This window comes from Chionomys nivalis, chromosome 22, assembly GCF_950005125.1.
Source record: "Chionomys nivalis chromosome 22, mChiNiv1.1, whole genome shotgun sequence".
NCBI lineage: Eukaryota > Metazoa > Chordata > Mammalia > Rodentia > Cricetidae > Chionomys > Chionomys nivalis.
The window spans coordinates 11,855,849-11,875,961 of NC_080107.1; the positions used below are offsets into that span (position 1 = coordinate 11,855,849).

At 43.2% G+C, this 20,113-nt stretch overlaps 1 protein-coding gene across 1 annotated transcript in view; it reads left to right on the plus strand.

Moving 5' to 3' along the window:
* Positions 1–20,113, plus strand: part of Slc25a12 (solute carrier family 25 member 12) — a 69,202-nt gene that overhangs the window by 24,581 nt on the left and 24,508 nt on the right. Inside the window, exons 4-8 of the mRNA XM_057754678.1 lie at positions 2,832–2,947; positions 11,677–11,816; positions 16,118–16,264; positions 18,945–19,083; positions 19,873–19,966. Coding sequence (XP_057610661.1) covers positions 2,832–2,947; positions 11,677–11,816; positions 16,118–16,264; positions 18,945–19,083; positions 19,873–19,966 — 636 coding nt within the window. The remainder of the gene's footprint in view (positions 1–2,831; positions 2,948–11,676; positions 11,817–16,117; positions 16,265–18,944; positions 19,084–19,872; positions 19,967–20,113) is intronic.

A 20,113-nucleotide genomic window follows, 5' to 3' on the forward strand; every position in this document is an offset into this window, starting at 1 on the left:
TCCGTTCTGAGAAGGGACTTGGTGGGAAAAGCGTGCTACACAGTCCCCAAATTTGTTACTTCAAAGTTATAAAATACCCAATTCCAAATAAAAATTCTCAGCACTCAGGAGGTAGAAGCAGGAAGATTAGGAGTTAAGTGTGGCCCTCACCCCCACTGCACCCCATAAAAACAATTTAAAGAACAGGTTGGCCAAGCCAGGCGGTGGTGGTGCACGCCTTTAATCCCAGCACCTGGGAGGCAGAGGCAGGCAGATCTTTGTGAGTCTGGTCTACAAGAGCTAGTCCCAGGACAGGTTCCAAAGCTACAGAGAAACCCTGTCTCAAAACACCAAAAAAAAAAAAAAAAAAAAAAAAAAAAGGTTGGCCAGGTGGACTTTGGCCAGGGATGAGATGTTCATCCTGTGAAGTCTGGGGATCTGGGGAGCCATCCCATGCCTGATTTTCTCCTGCAGATGGACCAGTAGGAAAGTCAGTGGCTATAGATGTGCCCCACTGGCTCCAATACTCTAGCCACTCAGTAGTTTAGTGAATGTCTGGATATGATGATGGGCAAATGTATCAATTTTGCACGTTCCATAGGGCTTGCATTTTAACAGGGACTTCTTGCTGTGAATGGTAAACTTCCATAAGTCACCAGCGTGTCTTACCAGGCATAGGCAGCCGACGGCTACAGCTGACTTTTTGGAGGCAGATCCTGCTTGGCACCAAGAGCTACCAAGAGTCACTTAGGACCAAAAACCTCCTGTTGCCTAAGCTTGCTATGTATCAAGGGAAATCAGAAAGCTGGATATTTGCATGAAATCTTAGAATTTCCTAATGTTGCCAGCAAGCACACGGAGAAAAATAAGTCTTTGTTTGCCAAAGAAAGCGTATTTGTTGGACAGATTTCACCTGCTAACCAGCAGCTGTGGCCTTTGCTGGGTAGGGAGCTAGTCTTTGATTTTCTCTTATAAAAAAGAAAGTTTTATTACTGGGCACAAAATATGTTTCAAAGTGATGCAGTCTATAATTCAAGGTCACTTGTATTTTGGATCCCCAATTCTGGATACTTAAAAAAATCAAATTGTTGCTAGGCAGTGGTGACACACGCCTTTAATGCCAGAACTAGGGACTAGGGAGGTAGAGGCAGCAGATCTCTACAAGTTCAAGGCCAGCCTGGTCTACAGAGTGAGTTCCAGGACAGCCAAGGCTACACAGACTCAAAACCCCGTCTCATAAAACAAACAAACAAAAACAAAATAATAAAACATGGCCTTGAACTTGCTTTGTAGGAGAAGCTGTCCTTGAACTCCTAACTTTCCTGTCTTCCCAGTGCTGGTGTTATAGGCATGTGCCACCACACCTGTTTTGAAGTCACTGTATGTGTGTGTATACATACATATATATGTTTAGATATAGATACAGATTCTTCAGCGAGACTTTGAGATAGAAATGATTTCCTATATCTGAGTTACACTTGGGCACAAGTGAGAAGAGAGGTAGAAAACCACAGGTTGGAGGCGGAGGGCCATCAGGGTCTGTTTTGGTTGTAAGCAGGGCAATCTCTCAGAGGCGCATTTAGTGATCTGATGGTGAAGTCTCAGATCCTTGGGGATGAATTACCGACAGAAATTACAGTCAAACCGCTTGCCCCAGCATCCCTTCTTTCTGCTCTGTCAGCCCCTGGGGCTACACAAGCTGATATACAGGGACCTCTACGTCATCTCTCTTCTCAGGCACTTTCACTCCCTCCTGCACTTCGCTCCGTGGCGCAGGACTTTCAAGGAAGACAGAGGCCAAGAGAGCATCTTTTCTAAATCTTATTTTCTGGGACCCCTGTGCTGTCTCGTGGTTTCCTACAGGCTGCGTTCCTGTGGCCACGGTTAACATGATCCTTTGTGCGTCGCATTTTCTCTAAATTGATGATTAGTTCTAAATCACTGGTTCTCAATGGGGGTAATTTTGTTTTCTGGGACATCTTCGACAATATCTAAAGACATTTTCGGTTATCACAACTGAGAGATGAAATTGACATCTCGTGCTCAGAACCCAGGGAAGCTGCTAAATATGCTACAAATCATAGAAGACCCAACAACGAAAGATTACCCAGCTGAAAATGTCAGCCGTGCTGGGGTTGGGAGACTATTGATCAAATTCAGGCTTATTTTTGGCCTGTTCCTGTCTTTGTGATGTTAGGAGCTATTGATTAATGCTCATGTTCGTTAATTTGTTAAGGGCTTACAAAAATGTACCATTCCTTCCCTTCCACGACTGTATCCACCCTTCATCTGCCACCTGCTTACCCTGAGCTACAGTCCATACGACACATAGTCAATGCCTGGTGTTGATGACTTTCTCTTGTGGAGCGGGTACCCGGGGTACATTTTCCTTTCTGTGATTTCTGTGAGAAGGACACACCCATGCTCTCAGGGGTGTCTTACTGATGTCTGAGGGCCCCTTTCTCTTAACCATCATGCTTTAGCTTATACACACACACACACAGACACACACAGACACACACCCACCCACATGTATATATGAAAGAAAGATATCTACATATCTTTATTAAATTCCAACTCTGATTCATTAAAAGGTCCAGTATTGCCTTATTTTCTACTACCTAGTTTAAAAACAATTTAGTTTGTGTGTGTGTGTGTGTGTGTGTGTGTATGCGCGTGCGTGCACACGCATGTGGGCGCGCGCCTTGGAAGCCAGAAAAGGACATTGGATCAACAGGCAGTTGATATGGGGGTTGGAAATCGAATCTGGGTCCTCGGTGAGAACACCGCATGCTCTTGACGGCTGAGCCCCCATCCCACCAGTCCCAGTAACGTTTTATATTTTGTTCCAGGTTGATCTCCTATCAAGAGTTTTTGGCATTTGAATCTGTTTTATGTGCTCCAGATTCCATGTTCATAGTGGCTTTCCAATTGTTTGACAAGAGTGGAAACGGAGAGGTGACGTTTGGTAAGGGGAAATGAAAAAGATTCTAAGTAATAAGTGAAGCTCCCAATGCCGGTCCCGCTCTCTCCATTCCCAGATGTAATTGTTGAACGCATGTCACTGCTCAGTGAGTGAACTAGTAATTCCTGAAGGGATTTATACAAATAAAAGTGGGCATTCCTGCTTCAGAGTGTTAGTTAATTGCAGAAGGTGAAGGAATTTATGAATGATGTTGCTCCAGCTCATTCAGACACTGATTCTGTGACTTCCTAAGAGAGTCAGGGGAGCTCTCCTTGTTCCGACCCAGGCTGGGCAGAAACTCTCCGCGAAGTGAAAGTCTGAAGGCCAGTGCGTGTCTTCTCATGCTGTGAAGGGCTTCTGTTCTACTTCAGGTTTGAACAGGGCACCTTGGGCAAATTGCTACTCCGTCATTTCCCGCCCGCAAGGGGACATGGGGATGATGGACTTAAGGCAAGATTAGAGTCTCCAAAGCCCTCACCCCTCTTTGGTTTTAGGACATAAAGCCTAGACAGGTAGAATTGTCATCTGAGGTAGATGCAGAAGTTGATTTAAGTCCTTTGTTAGCAACATTGTCTCAGAAGTATACAAACTAGAATTTTTTTCCTTTTTTGTTTCAACTATCATTCATCTTTAAGGTGCTCATTTGTAGAAATGTCTTGATGCTTAGTAACAGTGTTGATTGATCTTTCCTTTAGCAGCTTTTCAATTTAAAAAAAAAAAATGTTCCCAAGGATTTAGAGCCCCCTTTCCTTTTTCTTTTAATATTTGAAAATATTTTTTCTTATGATTAAAAACAACATGAAATTTTCCATCTTAATCACTTTTAAGTGTTCAGTTCAGCAGGGTTTGGGATGTTAGACAGACTTCCACAAGTTTTCATCTTCCACAAGTAAAATTGACCTCCTTTTGTGGTGTGAACTGCCACAAATATTTGTAGAGAAATCCTTGAAATTCAGGGTTTCCTGAAATCGCAGCACTGGCTGTCCCCTCTGCTGCTTTAGTTATAACAGAAATGTCCTTTATTTACACACGGTGGCTCACATCTTTAATCCCAGCACTCGGGAGGCAGAGGCAGGTGCATCACTGTGAGTTTTAGACCAGCCTGGTGAGTTCCTACAGAGTGAGTTCCAGGACAGCCAGAGCTATATGGAGATCTTGTTTCAAAAACAAAACAGACGAAACAAAAACCATAAAGGAATCAACGTCACCAAAATTCTAAGAATGGCGAGGAAGTACAAGTCCATCAGAGGGACCGGTTGCACCTTGCCTGTGACTTAGGTGGGCACATTGTCTACTTTGGTAATTTACCCCCTCTCTTCATTGGCCCAACCCTCCTCTGTGAGGAACATTTAAAATTAAAAATTCTCTGCAGAGCATGTAGTGGGCATCCTCCTGGCTCTGCAGCGAGCTCTGACCATATTGCCTCCTGCAGGAAGTTGACTTTCTGCCCAGATGCCCCGAGCTATAGAGAAAGCACAGTCTCCATCACCTAGTTAGTCAGCCCCAGCTCCGCCGTGCTGAGCATTCTCCCTGCGCAGGCAGCACCCGCGTTCACACGGCTCCCTTCCACACGTGGCGCCTGTTGGGAAACCGGGACATGTGAGTGTGAGCTAGTGACGGTATTCCTGTGCTTACACCATGTGCACACTGAGAATTAGGTTTCTCAAAATCAGATTCTGATTTATTTTGCCTCCTGCCTTGATATTGTGTTTCCTCCGTTTGGTTGCTCTCCCCAGCTTGTGTATGTGTCTTTTTTAAAAAGTGTCACCGAAGACACTTCATGAACAGACCATCAACAGATTCCTGTCACTGTTGATTAGGAGAATAAAATGATACAGGAAGCAGTTGAGTGCTGGTACACACCTTACTTCATGAAGATAAAAGCTCATGGATATACAATTAGGTCCTAACTTTATTATTTTATGACTCTCTTATTTTTCCCTTGGGTTATGATTTATGGCTTAGGATTTTAAGGGTGAAAAAATAGTTTGAGTTTTTAACAATACCTGCCGTAGTCTGAAGGACATATGAACCTCCCACCCCAGAGTCTTGTGTTCTTTATTCTGTCCCATAATGTACAAATAAGACTATTATGGATTATCTAAAAGTTCCTGGGGTCCTTGCCCAGTGTGTCTGGTCCTTCTGTTTCCCCCTCCCTCTTCCCATCCCCCCTTTCTCTTTCTCCCACTCTCATTTTGTAAGGGACTTCGATCTTTTCCTCTTCCTGTCCTTGATCTCTAGTTTTGAGGATTCACTTTTAGATCATTTTCTTTCTTTCTTTTTTTGTGTATCTGGGGATTGAACCTGGGGCCTCATGCATTCTAGGTAAGCATTCTGCCACTGAGCTCAGGCCCAACTCAGACCAGCTTTCTCAACTGATCTGAAAGCAATGATAGTAAAGAAGAGGATATTTGACTTATGTTTTTAGGAGGATAAACACTGCACCTGTTACTTACAGCAAATGCCATGTAATAAGATTTTTAAGGTTCACTCATTCCAGGATTCCAGATTCTCTGCATAAGGAAGTCATCAACTTGAAGTTTATTTTTATAGGACTTTTAGGTATGTGGCGAAGGTCAGTTTTTATGTTTGAATCCATTTAATAAAATGAATTGTTCTTATATATGTATAGACGCATGTTTAGGGAAAAGAAATTTGATATCCACTTTAACTAGAGTTAAGTCATTTGCAACCAAATGGCCTTCTATTTCGTAGCTGGATCTAAGGTACAGTTTCCTCTTGTGCACATGAGGGAAAGTAAGGAGAGATATTGGATGTAAAGTGCAGTAGAATGGAGACCAAATCGCTTTGCCATTGCCATATTTTGTGGGCTCTGACAGCAGTGCTGGTGTTATCTGTGCATTTGTATATACTGTTCTCTCTGTGCCTTTGTTTTAGATATGTTTTTTATGCATCAAGATAATATATTTAAGCTTAGCACTTTGGCAAATATTTATATACATAGCAGCATTGGACATTTAGTTGAGTACTAGGCAAGGGTTTTTGTTGTTGTTAGACACGTCTCCATTCTGGAGAGAAAGCTTCTACCAAGGCCTTGGAAATACATTTCAGAATGAAAGCTCAAGAAAGGATTCCAGAGTTCTGTTTCTGTTTTGTTTGTTTCTAAATAAATAAAGCATTAGTTGATATTTTCCTCTTTGATAATTTTTAATAAACTTTTAATGCATGCTGTGGGTAATTACTTTATGGCATGTATCTCTGTCACTGCCAGGTGGCACGAGCCTTGTGGAGGTCATGCATGACTGGTGTGTGCTAGACACAGTGTACATGTGCCCGTGTCTCACTGTTACCTACTAGCGTGCTGGTATCCTGCTGGATAGAATTAGATGGAAGTGACCTAACCTCCATTAAGTGGTGATATTGCATGGTGCTGCTATTTACTGCCATGCATTTATTTAGATTTTTTAAAAGAAGGTATTTATTGCCTTATCAAAGATTTAGTTCTAAAAAATAAAACCAACCAAACAAAACTAAAAGAAACTCTTAACTGTTTACTAATGACCAAATATAAAACATACTCCATGCTCTAGATTTTCTATGAGACACTCATGCACATTGTGCTCTGACATGTTTGTTAGGACTGGGAAGTCATCAGATTGAACTTTCCAAGGACACACCCATACTGTAGAAACCTTCTAAATCTGGGGTGCCTTTTGACATAGTACTGTGTTGGTATTAGGATATATAGCATACAGCAAGCAAAAAAAAATATATTCCACATGTGCCTTTGAAACAGATTTTCTCTAAGGAAGGCAGAGCCACCACTGCTATTCCAAGTGTCGGGACACGGTGGAGTAAACACCAAGAACCCTGTATGTGCCCGTACTTTAGGGAGACAAAACTGTAGACTTGGATGACGTGAGAGTCTTTGGCCATATGACTAGGATAATTGTATGCTGTATGGGCACATGGGGTGTTTGATTAAATCACAAAGAGATTTTAAGATTTTTCCTATTGTTTTTAGACATCACAGAAAGGGCCATTTTGAAAAAACAAATACACAAGCTACAAAGTAGCTTAGAGTTTGAGGCTAAAGGAGAGGACGCGTTTTATGTCCCTCGATGGCTGACTGTTAATGTCAAGGCTTGTAGCGTCTGTGATGCTCTTTAGAAATGAACCTTTACGTGAATTTGGCAGCAGGATTGCTCTATTTGACTGCTCGTACAGTAATCCCTTCTGGAGGTAGGTAAAGGGCTAACAGACACCTTCCCTCGGAGTCCAGAGGCAGTTCACCCAGGTCACTAAACTTCCTGGAAGTATAGCCGGAAGTCGAGAGTGCACGCTTAGGCTGGGACTTCCTCCACCAGTTCCGGCTGTTGCTCTTTTCTGTTGTTATTGTTGTTGGTGTTTGTTTTCTTTCCTGGGTTCCTAGTTGTTCCTCTTCTTCCCTCCCAACTTTTCCTTCACTGAAAAGCACATCTACAAGTCTCACTGTTGTGTGTGTTCAGTTGTACACCAGGCTAGTCACCATTTACCACAGGTATCCTCAGGGCCTCTCTGACTTCGCCCTAAGCACTGTGTAGGTGAAACCCAGCTGCTGAGAAAAAAAAAAAAATTCCCCTGGCAATAAGAAATGCTTGGGGTCTCAAGCCTTTAAGTTGGAAGCAGCGGCTCCTGCTGGGCTGGGCTCCTTGAAATCAGGACGTCAGGCTGGGCTGATGGTAGGCGGGCTGTGTCACGGGGCTGATGGCTTGTATACCTACAGGAGGAGTTCTCTGGCCACACCGTTGGTACAGCAGCTCCTTCCAGGCTCACTCATGGAGCAGGCATGGTGGCAGTCTTGGAGAAGAGTGCCAGCCCCGGTCAGAGGTAATTTTGTACTGCAGAAAGGTGATCAAGACCCCGGAGGAAGCACCCATGAGAACCAGGGGCGGGATGAGGGTGGATGAGATGGGGAGACACAGTGTGGGCTGCTGGGGAAGTGGACGACTCTGTTAAGACGAATTCACATAATATGCTTCGATGTGTATTTCACCTAGCCCAGTCTTTATAAGGGACTGATAGAGCTAAACTGACTAATAGAAGTTCTTGGAACATTTTTTGCTTAATCACATTGTCACCATTACCTGCCCTCCTGACAAATCACACGCTCGTCTCCTTTTGAGCAAAGAGAACGTAATGACAAGCTCCTTTCACTGTCTGGCCCCAATTCCCTCTTCAAAGGAATTGTAAGGCGTCTTTTTCACGAAGCCCATGCTCCCCGCAGGAAGTTTAAAAGTGGTCTATTGTTTTCTCTGTCAGAAGCATGAATGGATTCCCGTTTCTCTTAGCAGTGCCCACCTAGTATAACCTCCTGGATCATGATCTCGCTGCCAAGATGTGAATGTCACGCCAGGCCAGAACTGTGGCCACGGAAATAGTGCTCGTAAAGAGTGCTATTTAGAGCTAAAAACCCTTGTTTGCCCCTGGAAAGATGGGATTCTCTTTGGGTAGGAAACTTCACACAGAGCAGTGAGCTAGGGCAGGTATGCTTGGGGTTAATGGCGGTCCGCCTTCTCAGGTCCTGTGAGACCTGCTGACCCAGGAAGATAATTGCGGCTGCTCCTGCTGGATCTCTAGACTCATGCAGGTATCGGCTCCTTAGTCCTCGAGCTCTGACATCATTTTGTTTTGTAAATACATCCCAGTGTAGGAACAGTGGCGATTATAAATTGGACGTCAGTTGTTGTCTCTCTGAGACATTTCTGAGCTGGCTTCAGGCGACGGATGCTGGACTAGTAACAGATTTGTAGACTACATCTCAAGAGATGCCAAGAGAGGTTTACAGTCGTAGCAGCCCTGGTGACTCCAGTTGCGGCCCCGGACTGTGATGCAAAGGACTGGAAGTACCATGGCTTAGTTAATAAGCTGATGGATGACGTCTCAATGAAGCCATGCACAGAGCTAGCAGGGGTCCATTTGGGGGAGAAGTGGAAAATGTCCAAATACTACCCGTAGAAAACGCCACTTCTCTATTTGAGAGCTGGCTGTGACTAATTTAGATGACTATTTTAATTGCTTGAACAGCAGTCTAAGATTTCAGAGATTGCTAGGATATTAGTAAGAGAGTGTCCCACTAAAGCCTTTATTCTAGGGCTGGGGCGTGGCTCCGCGGTAGACTGCTTGCTTAGCATTGGCGGGGCCTAGGTTCAATCGTTAGCACCATTTTAACAATTTGTTTTTCACTATCAAGATTTTTTTTCCTAATATGTTGTGTAAATTTAGTGTGTAAGCCCGGTATGGTAGCTCATGCCTATAACGCCAGTCTTCAGAAACAGGAGGATTGCCTAGAGTTCGAGGCCACACTGGGTGACAGTATGAAACACTGTTTCAAATAATAAAACCAAGCCAAGTGGAAACTCCATCAGGAACAGTAGTGTAGACCTGGAATTCCAGCCACGAGGAGGCTGAGACAGGAGGATTGTAAATTCAAGGCCCACTTAGGCTTCAGAGTGAGTTCAGGCTCAGCCTAGGCAATGACACCCTGTCTCAAAATAAAAAAAATTAAAAAGAATTGGGGATGAGGAGTAGAGCTCATTAGTGGGATACTTACCTCGAATGCTTAAGGCCCTGGATACCCACTATGACAAACAAATGCATAAATAAAGACAATTTATGCATTATTTGGTGATGTCAGGAAAAAAATAGAAATGACTACATATTTTTTGTCTGTTGTTTGAAGGCTTTTGAGTCTTTGACTTTAAGGCTTTTTCACACTTAAGATAATTTCCAAACCATACAAAAGGGATTCAGTTTTATCTATTGATACATAAAAATTATGCCTATATCTTTCATTGTCTTTTGTTTTTAGAGATATTGCCACCCTAAGCAGACTCAGACCTGCTGTGTAACAGTGTGTACATTTTTTTTTTTTTGAGACAGGGTCTCCCATGTACCTCTGACTGGCCTGATATTCTTTATGTGGACCAGGCTGGCCTCCAATTCACATAGATCCTCCTCCTGCCTCTGCTTCCTGAATGCTGAGATTAAAGACGGTCACTACCCTGTCTTGTTTGTTAGACTTCTAAACTAAGTAAAGTTAGTAAATTTGGGGATATAGTGACTTAGTTATATTAGATGGATCCTAAAAACATGTTTACTAGTATTCCATATTTTAAACTTTTTACAATCCTGTTTTACTTATTTTATAAACTTTAGCATATTTTACATTTCATTACACCCCCGCATCCCCTGAGGTAGAGGATTCTGGGGATTGGATCCATGATCTCATGCATGACAGGCAAACGCTCTACTCGAGCTACATCCCCAGGGTCTTGTTTTAAGGATGACCTTTCCCATTGATTTGAACCAGCATCTCATGAATTGATACTGTAGTCTTTTCAGAATGAAAGCCCCATGCAGTGTTTAGTTTATGTTTAAGGTGGACATACTTGGCATGGCTTGAAAACTCTGAGATCTTGTTGCTACTTAGCCATGAAATCCTGCATCCATTTGAGAGAGAAGATGAGAATCCCATCTCCCCAGTGACATCCAATGCCTCCTTTTGACTCTGCTACATCTTGTAAACTAGAGCTGGTACCTTGAGTTCAGACTGCTAGGAGAGTTCCAGTTCAGATTCCGCCCAAATGCAACGCTTTCATGAGACAAAGGGAATCCATTAGACCCTCGCCAGTTCCGAGATGGGTGTTGTAGTCAAAGACTGTTGATAGCAGAGAAAACAACACAGTTAGAGGTGATTATAAAACACTAAGCCTATGCTTATTAATTCTTTAGGATAATTGATAGCTATTGACGGCAGAACCCTTTCACTAATAAAATTGGCTTAAATTGGGAAATAATTTGGATCTTAAGACATTACTAAAAAAAAGGCTTCTGCTCGCTTAACTCTGCTAATGATTTTTTGTTTTTTTGGCATGAGCTTCTGAATTCGTCTATCCAGTCTATGCCTGTTAAAGTAGCAGTCATTTGCGAACCAATTTTTGTAATACACGTAAGGCTGTAAGAAAGTGAATGATCTTGCTGGTGCATAAAGACAGGCAACAGAGAGCTGGTTGTATCATTCAGCGCGACCGGTACCTACCGAGAAGTTAGCGTCCCGTGTATGGTTCTTCATTGACAAGCGGATCACTAATTTCACTTATCTTAAAATATTTTAATAGTTCAGGCTAATAATCATGAATTTTAGGGGTATTTCGAGGCTTTGTGGCAAGACCTTATTTTTGACACTATTAGTTTTAATAAGGTGCTTTACTGCTGAGCTAATGATATGCTGTTGGTAGTATTTCTTATAGCTATCTTCAATAGTCATATTCAGGCTAGTGTGAATGTAATAATCACGACTCAATCAAACCATACTTAGTATGACAAATATTGCATTATACTGTAATTTAGGTATTCACACTTCTGATAAAAGGCTTAATTCGACTCCTTGAGGAACCAGGAAAACGCTATTGATTTTAGGCTGAAATGGAAAGTAGCAGTTATTTATATTGCAAGATAGAAATCGCTTCCTAATTAAAATTAAATCTAGAGAAATTAAGAATCCCATGGCCTCATATGTAACAGTACACAGTCTTAAGTGAAAAATTATATTTGTATCAGTTGCGTTCCTGCATGGGTTTCTGGGCACAAAGAGATTTGCGGCTCCTTTTAGTAGAAGCAGACGGTCTTGGCTTTTTAAACTTTCCCTAATTCTTCTCTGTAGGAGCATTGCGGTGGACCGGATGATTCGGTACAGTGTGGCTGATGCGTCTTTCTTTTCCCTTTTTAAGAAAATGTCAAGGAGATTTTTGGACAGACTATTATCCACCATCACATCCCTTTTAACTGGGACTGCGAATTCATCCGACTGCATTTTGGGCACAATCGCAAGAAACACCTGAACTATGTGGAATTCACTCAGTTTCTGCAGGTGAGCACCCCTGCTGGACACTTGTATTGTCTAACACAGGGACAGAGGAAGTCCCCATCTCACCCCGTTCTTCATTTCCCGCTCACTGAAGCAAGGTCTTGCAGTCATTGTTTTTCCCAGTGTGTTCTTCAGTTTATTTAAATACTCACCTTATATTATCCCTACTTCATTTTTCTACTTTCAGCTGTGTTTGATTGAATTCTACGTGAGATTAGGAGTTCTTTTACCTCTCACTGCCAAGCACAAACTTGGACATATTCCACCTGCGGCTATCCATCCTCCCTCCCTCGCTCCCTCCCTCCCTCCCTCCCTCCCTCCCTCCCTCCCTCCATCCCTCCCCGCTTTCTCCATCCTTCCCGCCTTCTCTTTCTCTTTCTTTCTTTTTTCTCCCCAAGACAGGGTTTCTCTGGCTGTCAGGGAACTTGCCCTGTAGAGCAGGCTGGCCTTGAACTCACAGTGATCCTCCTGCCTCCATACTCATTCTTTCTATAGTTCTGTCACAGGTCTATTTAGATCAATAGTCATTGGAATTACTGTAGTTTCATAAATAGAGCCCTCCATGCCTGAGTAAAGAAAATGGAGAATTCCGAGACTTTTCTCATATGGGAATCGCTCTTTCTTATTCCATCACTAAACTTTGGTTTGATGGGATGTTGACTTTTAAAGCATTTCTTGTTTGCTTTCTGCCGTGTGGTGTTGACACTAAGAAGCCCAGTGCTGTTCTTATTTCTGATTTCTCTTGCACTCTGGAGGGTTTTAGGGTTCCCTCTCCCTGCCCTCCCCACCCCATCTCATTACCAGTTTATCACCTGATTGTTTCCAGGTTTTAATCTCTTCTTATTCAAGAAACTAAAATAAGGGCATGCATAGATTGCTGTCTCAAAGAAACTTAGTTCCAGGGCAAAGTGACAGGACAGAGGAGGACAAATAGAAGTACAGGAAAGCGAGCAGTGGCTCCAAGAGTGAGAGAATGCTCACAGGCTGCAGGCTATTTCCTGAGACTTTGTTTATGGGGTCTAAGGCAAAGAGGGACTTGCTACTAAGGGGTGTAATATGGGCAGTTCTCTATTTTGATTGACAAATTTGATTTACACATCCTTACTGCCTGTATTTCTTCCCACAATGTGCCCAATTTTCATCCTATGAATACCCAAGTATAACTAGGTGTGAGATGGGAAATAGCAGGGCCAGCCAGATAGCTCAGTGGGTAAAGGCACTTGCCACCAAGTCTAATGAGCTGAGTTCAATCCCTAGGACCCACATGATGGAAGGAGAGAACCAACTACCATAAATTGTCCTCTGACATCCACATGCATGCTCTGGTGTGTCCCCACCCCCCTTTTTTTTATAAAGTAATACCTTTTTAATTGAAAAAGAATTAAAGATGGCAAATGGAGGTTTTTTTCTTAAAAGCTCACTTAGAGGGCATGATTTGCCTTGTTGCCCATGTACCGCCAAAACAAGTTCGTGCTGGATTGGCTCCCCCTACCCTCCTACAGAATATAACTGGGAATACATTTGAATAGAAACTATCCATATTTAATTGCTGACAGGGAAGAGAAACTTTCCTATTATTTGGAGGAGGGTGCATGTACAACTTGATACAGGTGGGAGTCCTGGGTTACCTGCAGGTTGCTAGGTGCATTGTTAGGAAAAGGTGTGCATGGCCCATACCAAGTGGAGACATTCCGCATACTGGTCTGCCTTGCCTTGTTGATGACATTTATTGATATATTTACTTTTAATCATTTTGCTGGGCATTTGGTAGGATCTCAAAAAGAAACTTCCATTCTCAATTTTCCTCTTCTTTTCTCTGAGGCTGGTTCACGACTGTAGACTGTGCTTCCCTCTTCCCAGCATTCTCGTTGCCGTGCCTCTACTTCCTGCCTGGCTACTGGCCAATTAGCATTTTATTAAAAAATACAAGTGACAGGATAAAAGTCTCACAGAACTCCCCCTCCCCCTTTTCTTTTTGGTTTTTCGAGACAGGGTTTCTCTGTAGCTTTGGTTCCTGTCCTGGAACTAGCTCTTGTAGACCAGGCTGGCCTCGAACTCACAGAGATTCACCTGTCTCTGCCTCCCGAGTGCTGGGATTAAAGGCGTGTGCCACCACCTCCCGGCATTATTTACTAATTCTTATAACTTACATTATCCCATAATTCTTGTCTGTGTTAACAATGTGACTTGGCACCTTTTTCAGCAAGGTAGTCACATCTTGCTTCCTCTTAGGCTGGGTCACGACCACCTAGAACTGGAGTTACAGACAGTTGTGAGCCACCATGTGCATGCTGGGAATTGAACCCGGATCTTTTGGAAGAGCAGTCAGTGCTCTTAACCTCCAGTTATCTCTCCAGTCCAGAAGCTAAGTCTCTTATTCAGTTTCTGGGTAGTCAAGGATTGCACTGAACTTCTCATCCTGCAACATCCAACCTCTGGAGTGCTGGAATTACAGGTGCTGGTGTAGATTTTGTACTTCTAGCAGGGTCCCAGGATTATTTGATTCTCATGTCACCTGTAGAGCTGTCTGGAGTTCTTGACCCCTTGAAAGATTTAGAAGGTTTGATATACTCGTCTTTAGCTCACCACCCTGCTAAGAATTTTCAAAATTTTATGGTGAAATCTCATATATGTACAGAAAACCATATAAAACAAATATATAGTACAATTAACTATGAAACAAATACTTGCTAATTTTAGTGACTTTAATTATCATTGAGATATCAAATTCATGGAAAAATATAGTTAAAACCAGATGTCGTACTCCCAGGCAGTGGTGGCGCACGCCTTTAATGCCAGCACTTGGGAGGCAGAAGCAGGCAGATCTCTGAGTGAGTTCAAGGACAGCCTGGTCTATAGAGTGAGTTCCAGGACAGTCAGGTCTACACAGAGAAACCCTGTCTCCGGAGAAAACAAAACAAAACAAAACAAAAAAAAAAAAAAACAAGCAAAACAGATGTTGTGGAGCATGCCCATAATCCCAGTACTTGAGAGGTGTAGACAGAAGACTCAGGAGTTCAAGGCCAGCTTTGACTACACAGAGAGTTCAAAGCCAACCTGGGCTACATTAATTTAAATCTATGTTTTTTTTTAAAAAAGATATATACACACACATATGTAAAAAATAAATAAAAAGGGTGAGACTACAACAAAATATTTTATCTCTGTCTCTGTCTCTGTCTCTCTCTCTCTCTCTATATATATATATATATATATCCATCCATCCATCTGTCCGCCCATCCATTCATTTGTGGGTTCAGGGTATAAAATCTGGGCCTCATGTATGACAGGTAAACTTTCTACCAGTGAGTCCCCCAGACTCCCAGAGAATTTCAAATATCAAGAAGAGTTAAGGCAGTGCTTTGGTGAATGGTAATGATAATACCTAATCTTACCTTTGGATGATATTTAAATATGACTGCAGTTTCCAGCTGCATGGAGCATGAACATGGCATCTGAATACACGTCATGTGTTGTGCCAGCACATCCATGTGGATTACATCATGAACATGGCATCTGCATGCATGTCATGTGTTGTGCCAGCACATCCATGTGGATTACATCATGGGTGCCCATAACAGAAATGCTCTGGCTTTAATTTCTCCAGCATATCCTGGGGTACATTTTACTGTTTTTATTGAAATATCAATATTGGTTTTACAGTAGTTCCAAACATCAGAGAGTTTCTGGATTATTTTAGAGTTTGAGAGCAACTGTGCCCCAGTCTGACAGAGTGATAATAAGCACAGCTTGTACGGTTTCCTGTCTTTAACTTCCATTTCAGAATTAGGAAGTATTGCATTGCCATTTGGTGGAGTTTCACACTGAGTTCTTTTTTTTTTTTTTTAAATCATTTGAAAAAAACCTGGTGTCTGACACAGAGAGGAGGAGAGAGACTGGCTCTGATTGTGACATTTAAGAGTGAGAAACTGAAAATAAATGTCAACTCTTGATTCAGGAAGTTCTCATGGATGGCAAGAAAGTAAATCATTGTGTATTATAGCAGCCAGGAGAAAGCACTGAAACCGCAGTGTGCTTTGTTTCCAGAGATGGAAACTTTCCAAGTAAAACCCAAAAGTCTCCCCCCTTCCCCCACAACACTTTGGTTCCTGCCAGCTCCATTCCATTTTCTTCCTCCAAGGAATACCAGGTATCGATCGCCTCTGTCAGAAAGCCCCCTAGAAGTTCTGAAGCTTGGTTGTGACGGACATGCCGGGGAAGGCCGTCTGTCCTTCCTTTCTTTGCAGAGTGTGTGCTTGGGATATGTTCCAACTATTTTAATGCTGTTTCTCTTTTCTCTGCAGGAACTGCAGTTGGAACATGCAAGACAAGCCTTTGCGCTCAAAGACAAGAGCAAGAGTGGTGTGATCTCAGGTCTGGATTTCAGTGACGTCATGGTCACCATTCGGTCCCACATGCTCACTCCTTTTGTGGAGGAGAATTTAGTTTCAGTAAGTAAGAAGACAGGCGTTCACGTCACATTTCATGAGCTGCTTTGAACCTCGGCTTCTGGAATACCTTCTTATGTCCACATGGCTCTTAACTAACCAGGCTTTATGTTTAGGTGGTAGAAGTTTAAAGAGTGTGTGTGTGTGTGCTAAAATGAGTGGTCTTTTCTCAGTTTCTAACTTCATCCAGAGCTACCTTCATGCTCTCATGTATATCCAAACTGTTGTTTTCCGTTTACAGTGTCCAGTCCAAGGGACACGAGAGTTTGTAGACAAGAGACCGTGATCGCTGTATTTCCATGCATCCTTGCCTTCATCTTGGCTTCTGTCACCTCCCACCCCAAGCTCTGCCAGCCTAGTTAGGACGCTCCTTCCTCTGTGTGCTGGAGGGATGGTCACTGGCTCATGTCAGAAGGCCTGGAGGAAGCATGGGGCCACCAGCCTCTGGAGTCATTGCTCTCTGCCCCTTCACCTGTGCATTCCGAGTGTGTGTCCCAGACACAGGTCTTTTGTTCTGTCAAAGTGGGGACCCACAGCCAATTCATGCCACTCACTTCCTTGCACGGGGTGAAGCTCTTCTCACTCACGTGTTTCTTTGTACACACCGTGTTGTGTGGATGTTTTTGATTACTGCTTGTTTGGGATGGAAGAGAGCCAATGGGTCCCGCTGTTGTTTCAGCTGAAGATCATTATCCCCGACTTAGACTGGGGTAGAAAGATCAACTTCTGGTCTTTCTCCTCAGTGAATTTGAACGCGGAGCCTGTCACTCTCCCTTCCACATGTCACCTCCCTGACAACCCACCCCCCCTCTTGTACCTTCACCTCATACCACAACCAAAGATGAAAGGAAGGGCCCAGAAGGAATTGGGGAGGGAAGGAGAGAAGAAAGGAAGAAAATCCAGAAGGAAGCATTCGCTCAGCATCAAAATACAAAATCCACTTTGTATTTTCCAACTTGGTTACGTGGCTGTTGCCTCAGTTTACCGAAATACGGTCACAACCCTCAGAGGAAAATATTAAGGAATCTGAATCCTGCATTTGATATCCAGATTGACATTAATAAAAATAAAATCTATATGGGGGCGGGCAGAGACATTTGCCCGTTGTTGCCTATATGTATAAGGTAGAGGATTTAAATGTCAAAGAGAAATCAGCCTCACACTGCTTGTGATCGACTCTTCTGACTGGGGTTGCGACCTTGATGTTTCTATCAGTATTTCTGTGAGTTTTAAACACTGACAATTTTTCAGCCCCTCCGCCTTGTTTCTGTTTGTTTTGAGACAAGGTTTCTCTGTAGCTTTGGAGCCTGTCCTGGAACTAGCTCTTGTAGACCAGGCTGGTCTTGCTTAAACTCACAGAGATCCACCTGCCTCTGTCTCACAGTGCTGGGGTTAAAGGCATGTGCTACCACCATCCGGCCCCCTTCCACCTTGTAACTTTGAAGTTAGACTTTTAGAAACTGAACAAACAAATCAAGAAGCAAAACAACACAAAATCCTTCTCTTTTGAGGCTGTACCTACCTAAATGATGGGCAAAGGGAGAAGTTTCTCGGCCTCCAGAGATAATGAAGGCCATTGTCTGCTATGCTGTGGGAGTGAGCTCTGTGGCCCAGAAGCACCAAGGATGTAACTTAACAGAGAATCCTTGCCGGATCTTCTGGACATTCAGGGAGCTTTGGGAGCTGTAGTTTGCATGATGCAGGATCAGAGAGCCACACAAACTAGGTATCTTTTGTTTTGTTTTGTGAGACAAGGTTTCCTTGTGTTACCCTGGTTGTCCTGGAACTCACTCTGTAGACCAGGCTGGCCTTGAACCCAGAGATCTGCTCACCTCTGGCTCCGGGTACTGGGATTAAAGGTGTGCGCCACCACCTGACGCAAACTAGGTATCTTAAGAATAAGCATAGCTTTTAAAAAAATTGATGTCATGAAATGGTCTCTGGGCTGGAGAGATAGCTCCGTGGTTAAGAGCACTGCTCTTCCAGAGAACTTGGATTCAATTAGCAACCACGTGGTGGCTCACAACCATCTGTAGCTCCAGTTCCGGGAACCTGGACGCCCTCCTTTGGTTTTCTCTGGCACAAGGCACACATGTGGTGTATCACACACATGTAGTTAAAATACCAGTATACATAGAATAAAATAATAAATTTTAAATGGTCTTAAAATTTAAGGTTGCTAAGACTGGAGGGGTGACTTAGTGGTAGTGTCCATAGTAAATTTAGAGAGGCCTTGGCTTCAATCTGCAGCATGAAAAAAATAAAGCTGTGTTTTTGTGTATGTACACGGGAAAAGTAAGTATTTTAGCAAATATTCCTTATATTATCCATTGATATTTTTCCAGGACTAGCAGGCATTGCATAGTTGAGGGTCTAAAAGGATCCTGTTTAAATAGCCAGGTTTTGATCTGCAGTAATTGTATTTGTTGTTTCTGACCTTAGCGGTGGACGAACCATGAACTCCAACTTCCAGATGTTGCTTTCTTCTTTAAAATCTCAATTGCATAGGCTTCCCTGAGGGTGCAAAGAGCCCCGTGTCTTAGTCAGGTATTTATAAGTTGGTAGTTAATTGTTTTAATGACGGAGACTCCTTCGGGTCCACTTTGAGAGAAAGAATAAATACAGAGTCCAAACCGCGTTTCTTACTTTTGAGTTTTGAATGTTTTGTGTTGCCGTTTCCTAGGCTGCTGGAGGAGGCACTTCTCACCAAGTTAGCTTCTCCTACTTCAACGCGTTCAACTCCTTACTCAACAACATGGAGCTGGTTCGTAAGATCTACAGCACTTTAGCAGGCACGAGGAAAGATATCGAAGTCACAAAGGGTAAGATTTAAAAACTGACTGCAATCTACGAATCTGTGCTTTTCATCAGATAGATGCGGGGTCGGTCTAAGTCTGCCCCAGAACAGCCGGAAAGTCAGTTGCCACACACATGTGTGTTTCACGCACGCTCATGCTTCACGCGGGCTTCGAACCCCAGGTGCCTTTAATGAGATGCTGAGGTGGGAATGCTAAAGTGCCTTTGACGGTTTTGAAAAGAGCCTTGGCCCGACCTGTCACACAGGTCAGTGGCAGTGTGGCAGCAGCTTGTTTGTACTGGGAGCGAGTTGCCACCGAGAGGAGCAAGCCCACTCTCCATGGGTGAGTGGCGACAGGATGTTTTGGGAGACCTGAGAACAGCCACCTTTATCCCATGACTCTGGAGAGCGGCGTGAACAAGCAAGAGAAGTGAGAACTAGAACGTCACGGTGTCGTCATCGAAGCTGGTTTATCTGTTCTGCAACAGTTTTCAGAAATGCAGTTATAAGCAGGACTTGTATTTAATTTTTTTTAAATTTTTTTTATTATTTATTTTTTTATTTTTTGGTTTTTCGAGACAGGGTTTCTGGGTGGTTTTGGAGCCTGTCCTGGAACTAGCTCTTGTAGACCAGGCTGGTCTCGAACTCACAGACATCTGCCTGTCTCTGCCTCCCAAGTGCTGGGATTAAAGGCGTGCACCACCACCGCCCGGCTTAAATTTAGTTTTAGATGTTTAGAAAAGTGCTAAAATTATTTTGCTTCCCAGTTATATAAGGCTCTTGAGCTACTAACCTTTGTTTCTTTCTCTTCCAGAGGAATTTGCCCAGAGTGCCATACGCTATGGACAAGTTACTCCACTAGAAATTGATATCCTGTACCAGCTTGCAGACCTATATAACGCTTCCGGGTAAACCACCCTGTGATGCATGGTGTTCAGGAAGGGGGGAAGTTTTAGATTTGATGTATACCTTTCCTTTTACCAGTGGTCTTTTCAGAGTACAGATTCTTAGCAAGAGAAATAGAAGGAGAGAGAAGACAGAGGGCTTGGAAGGGA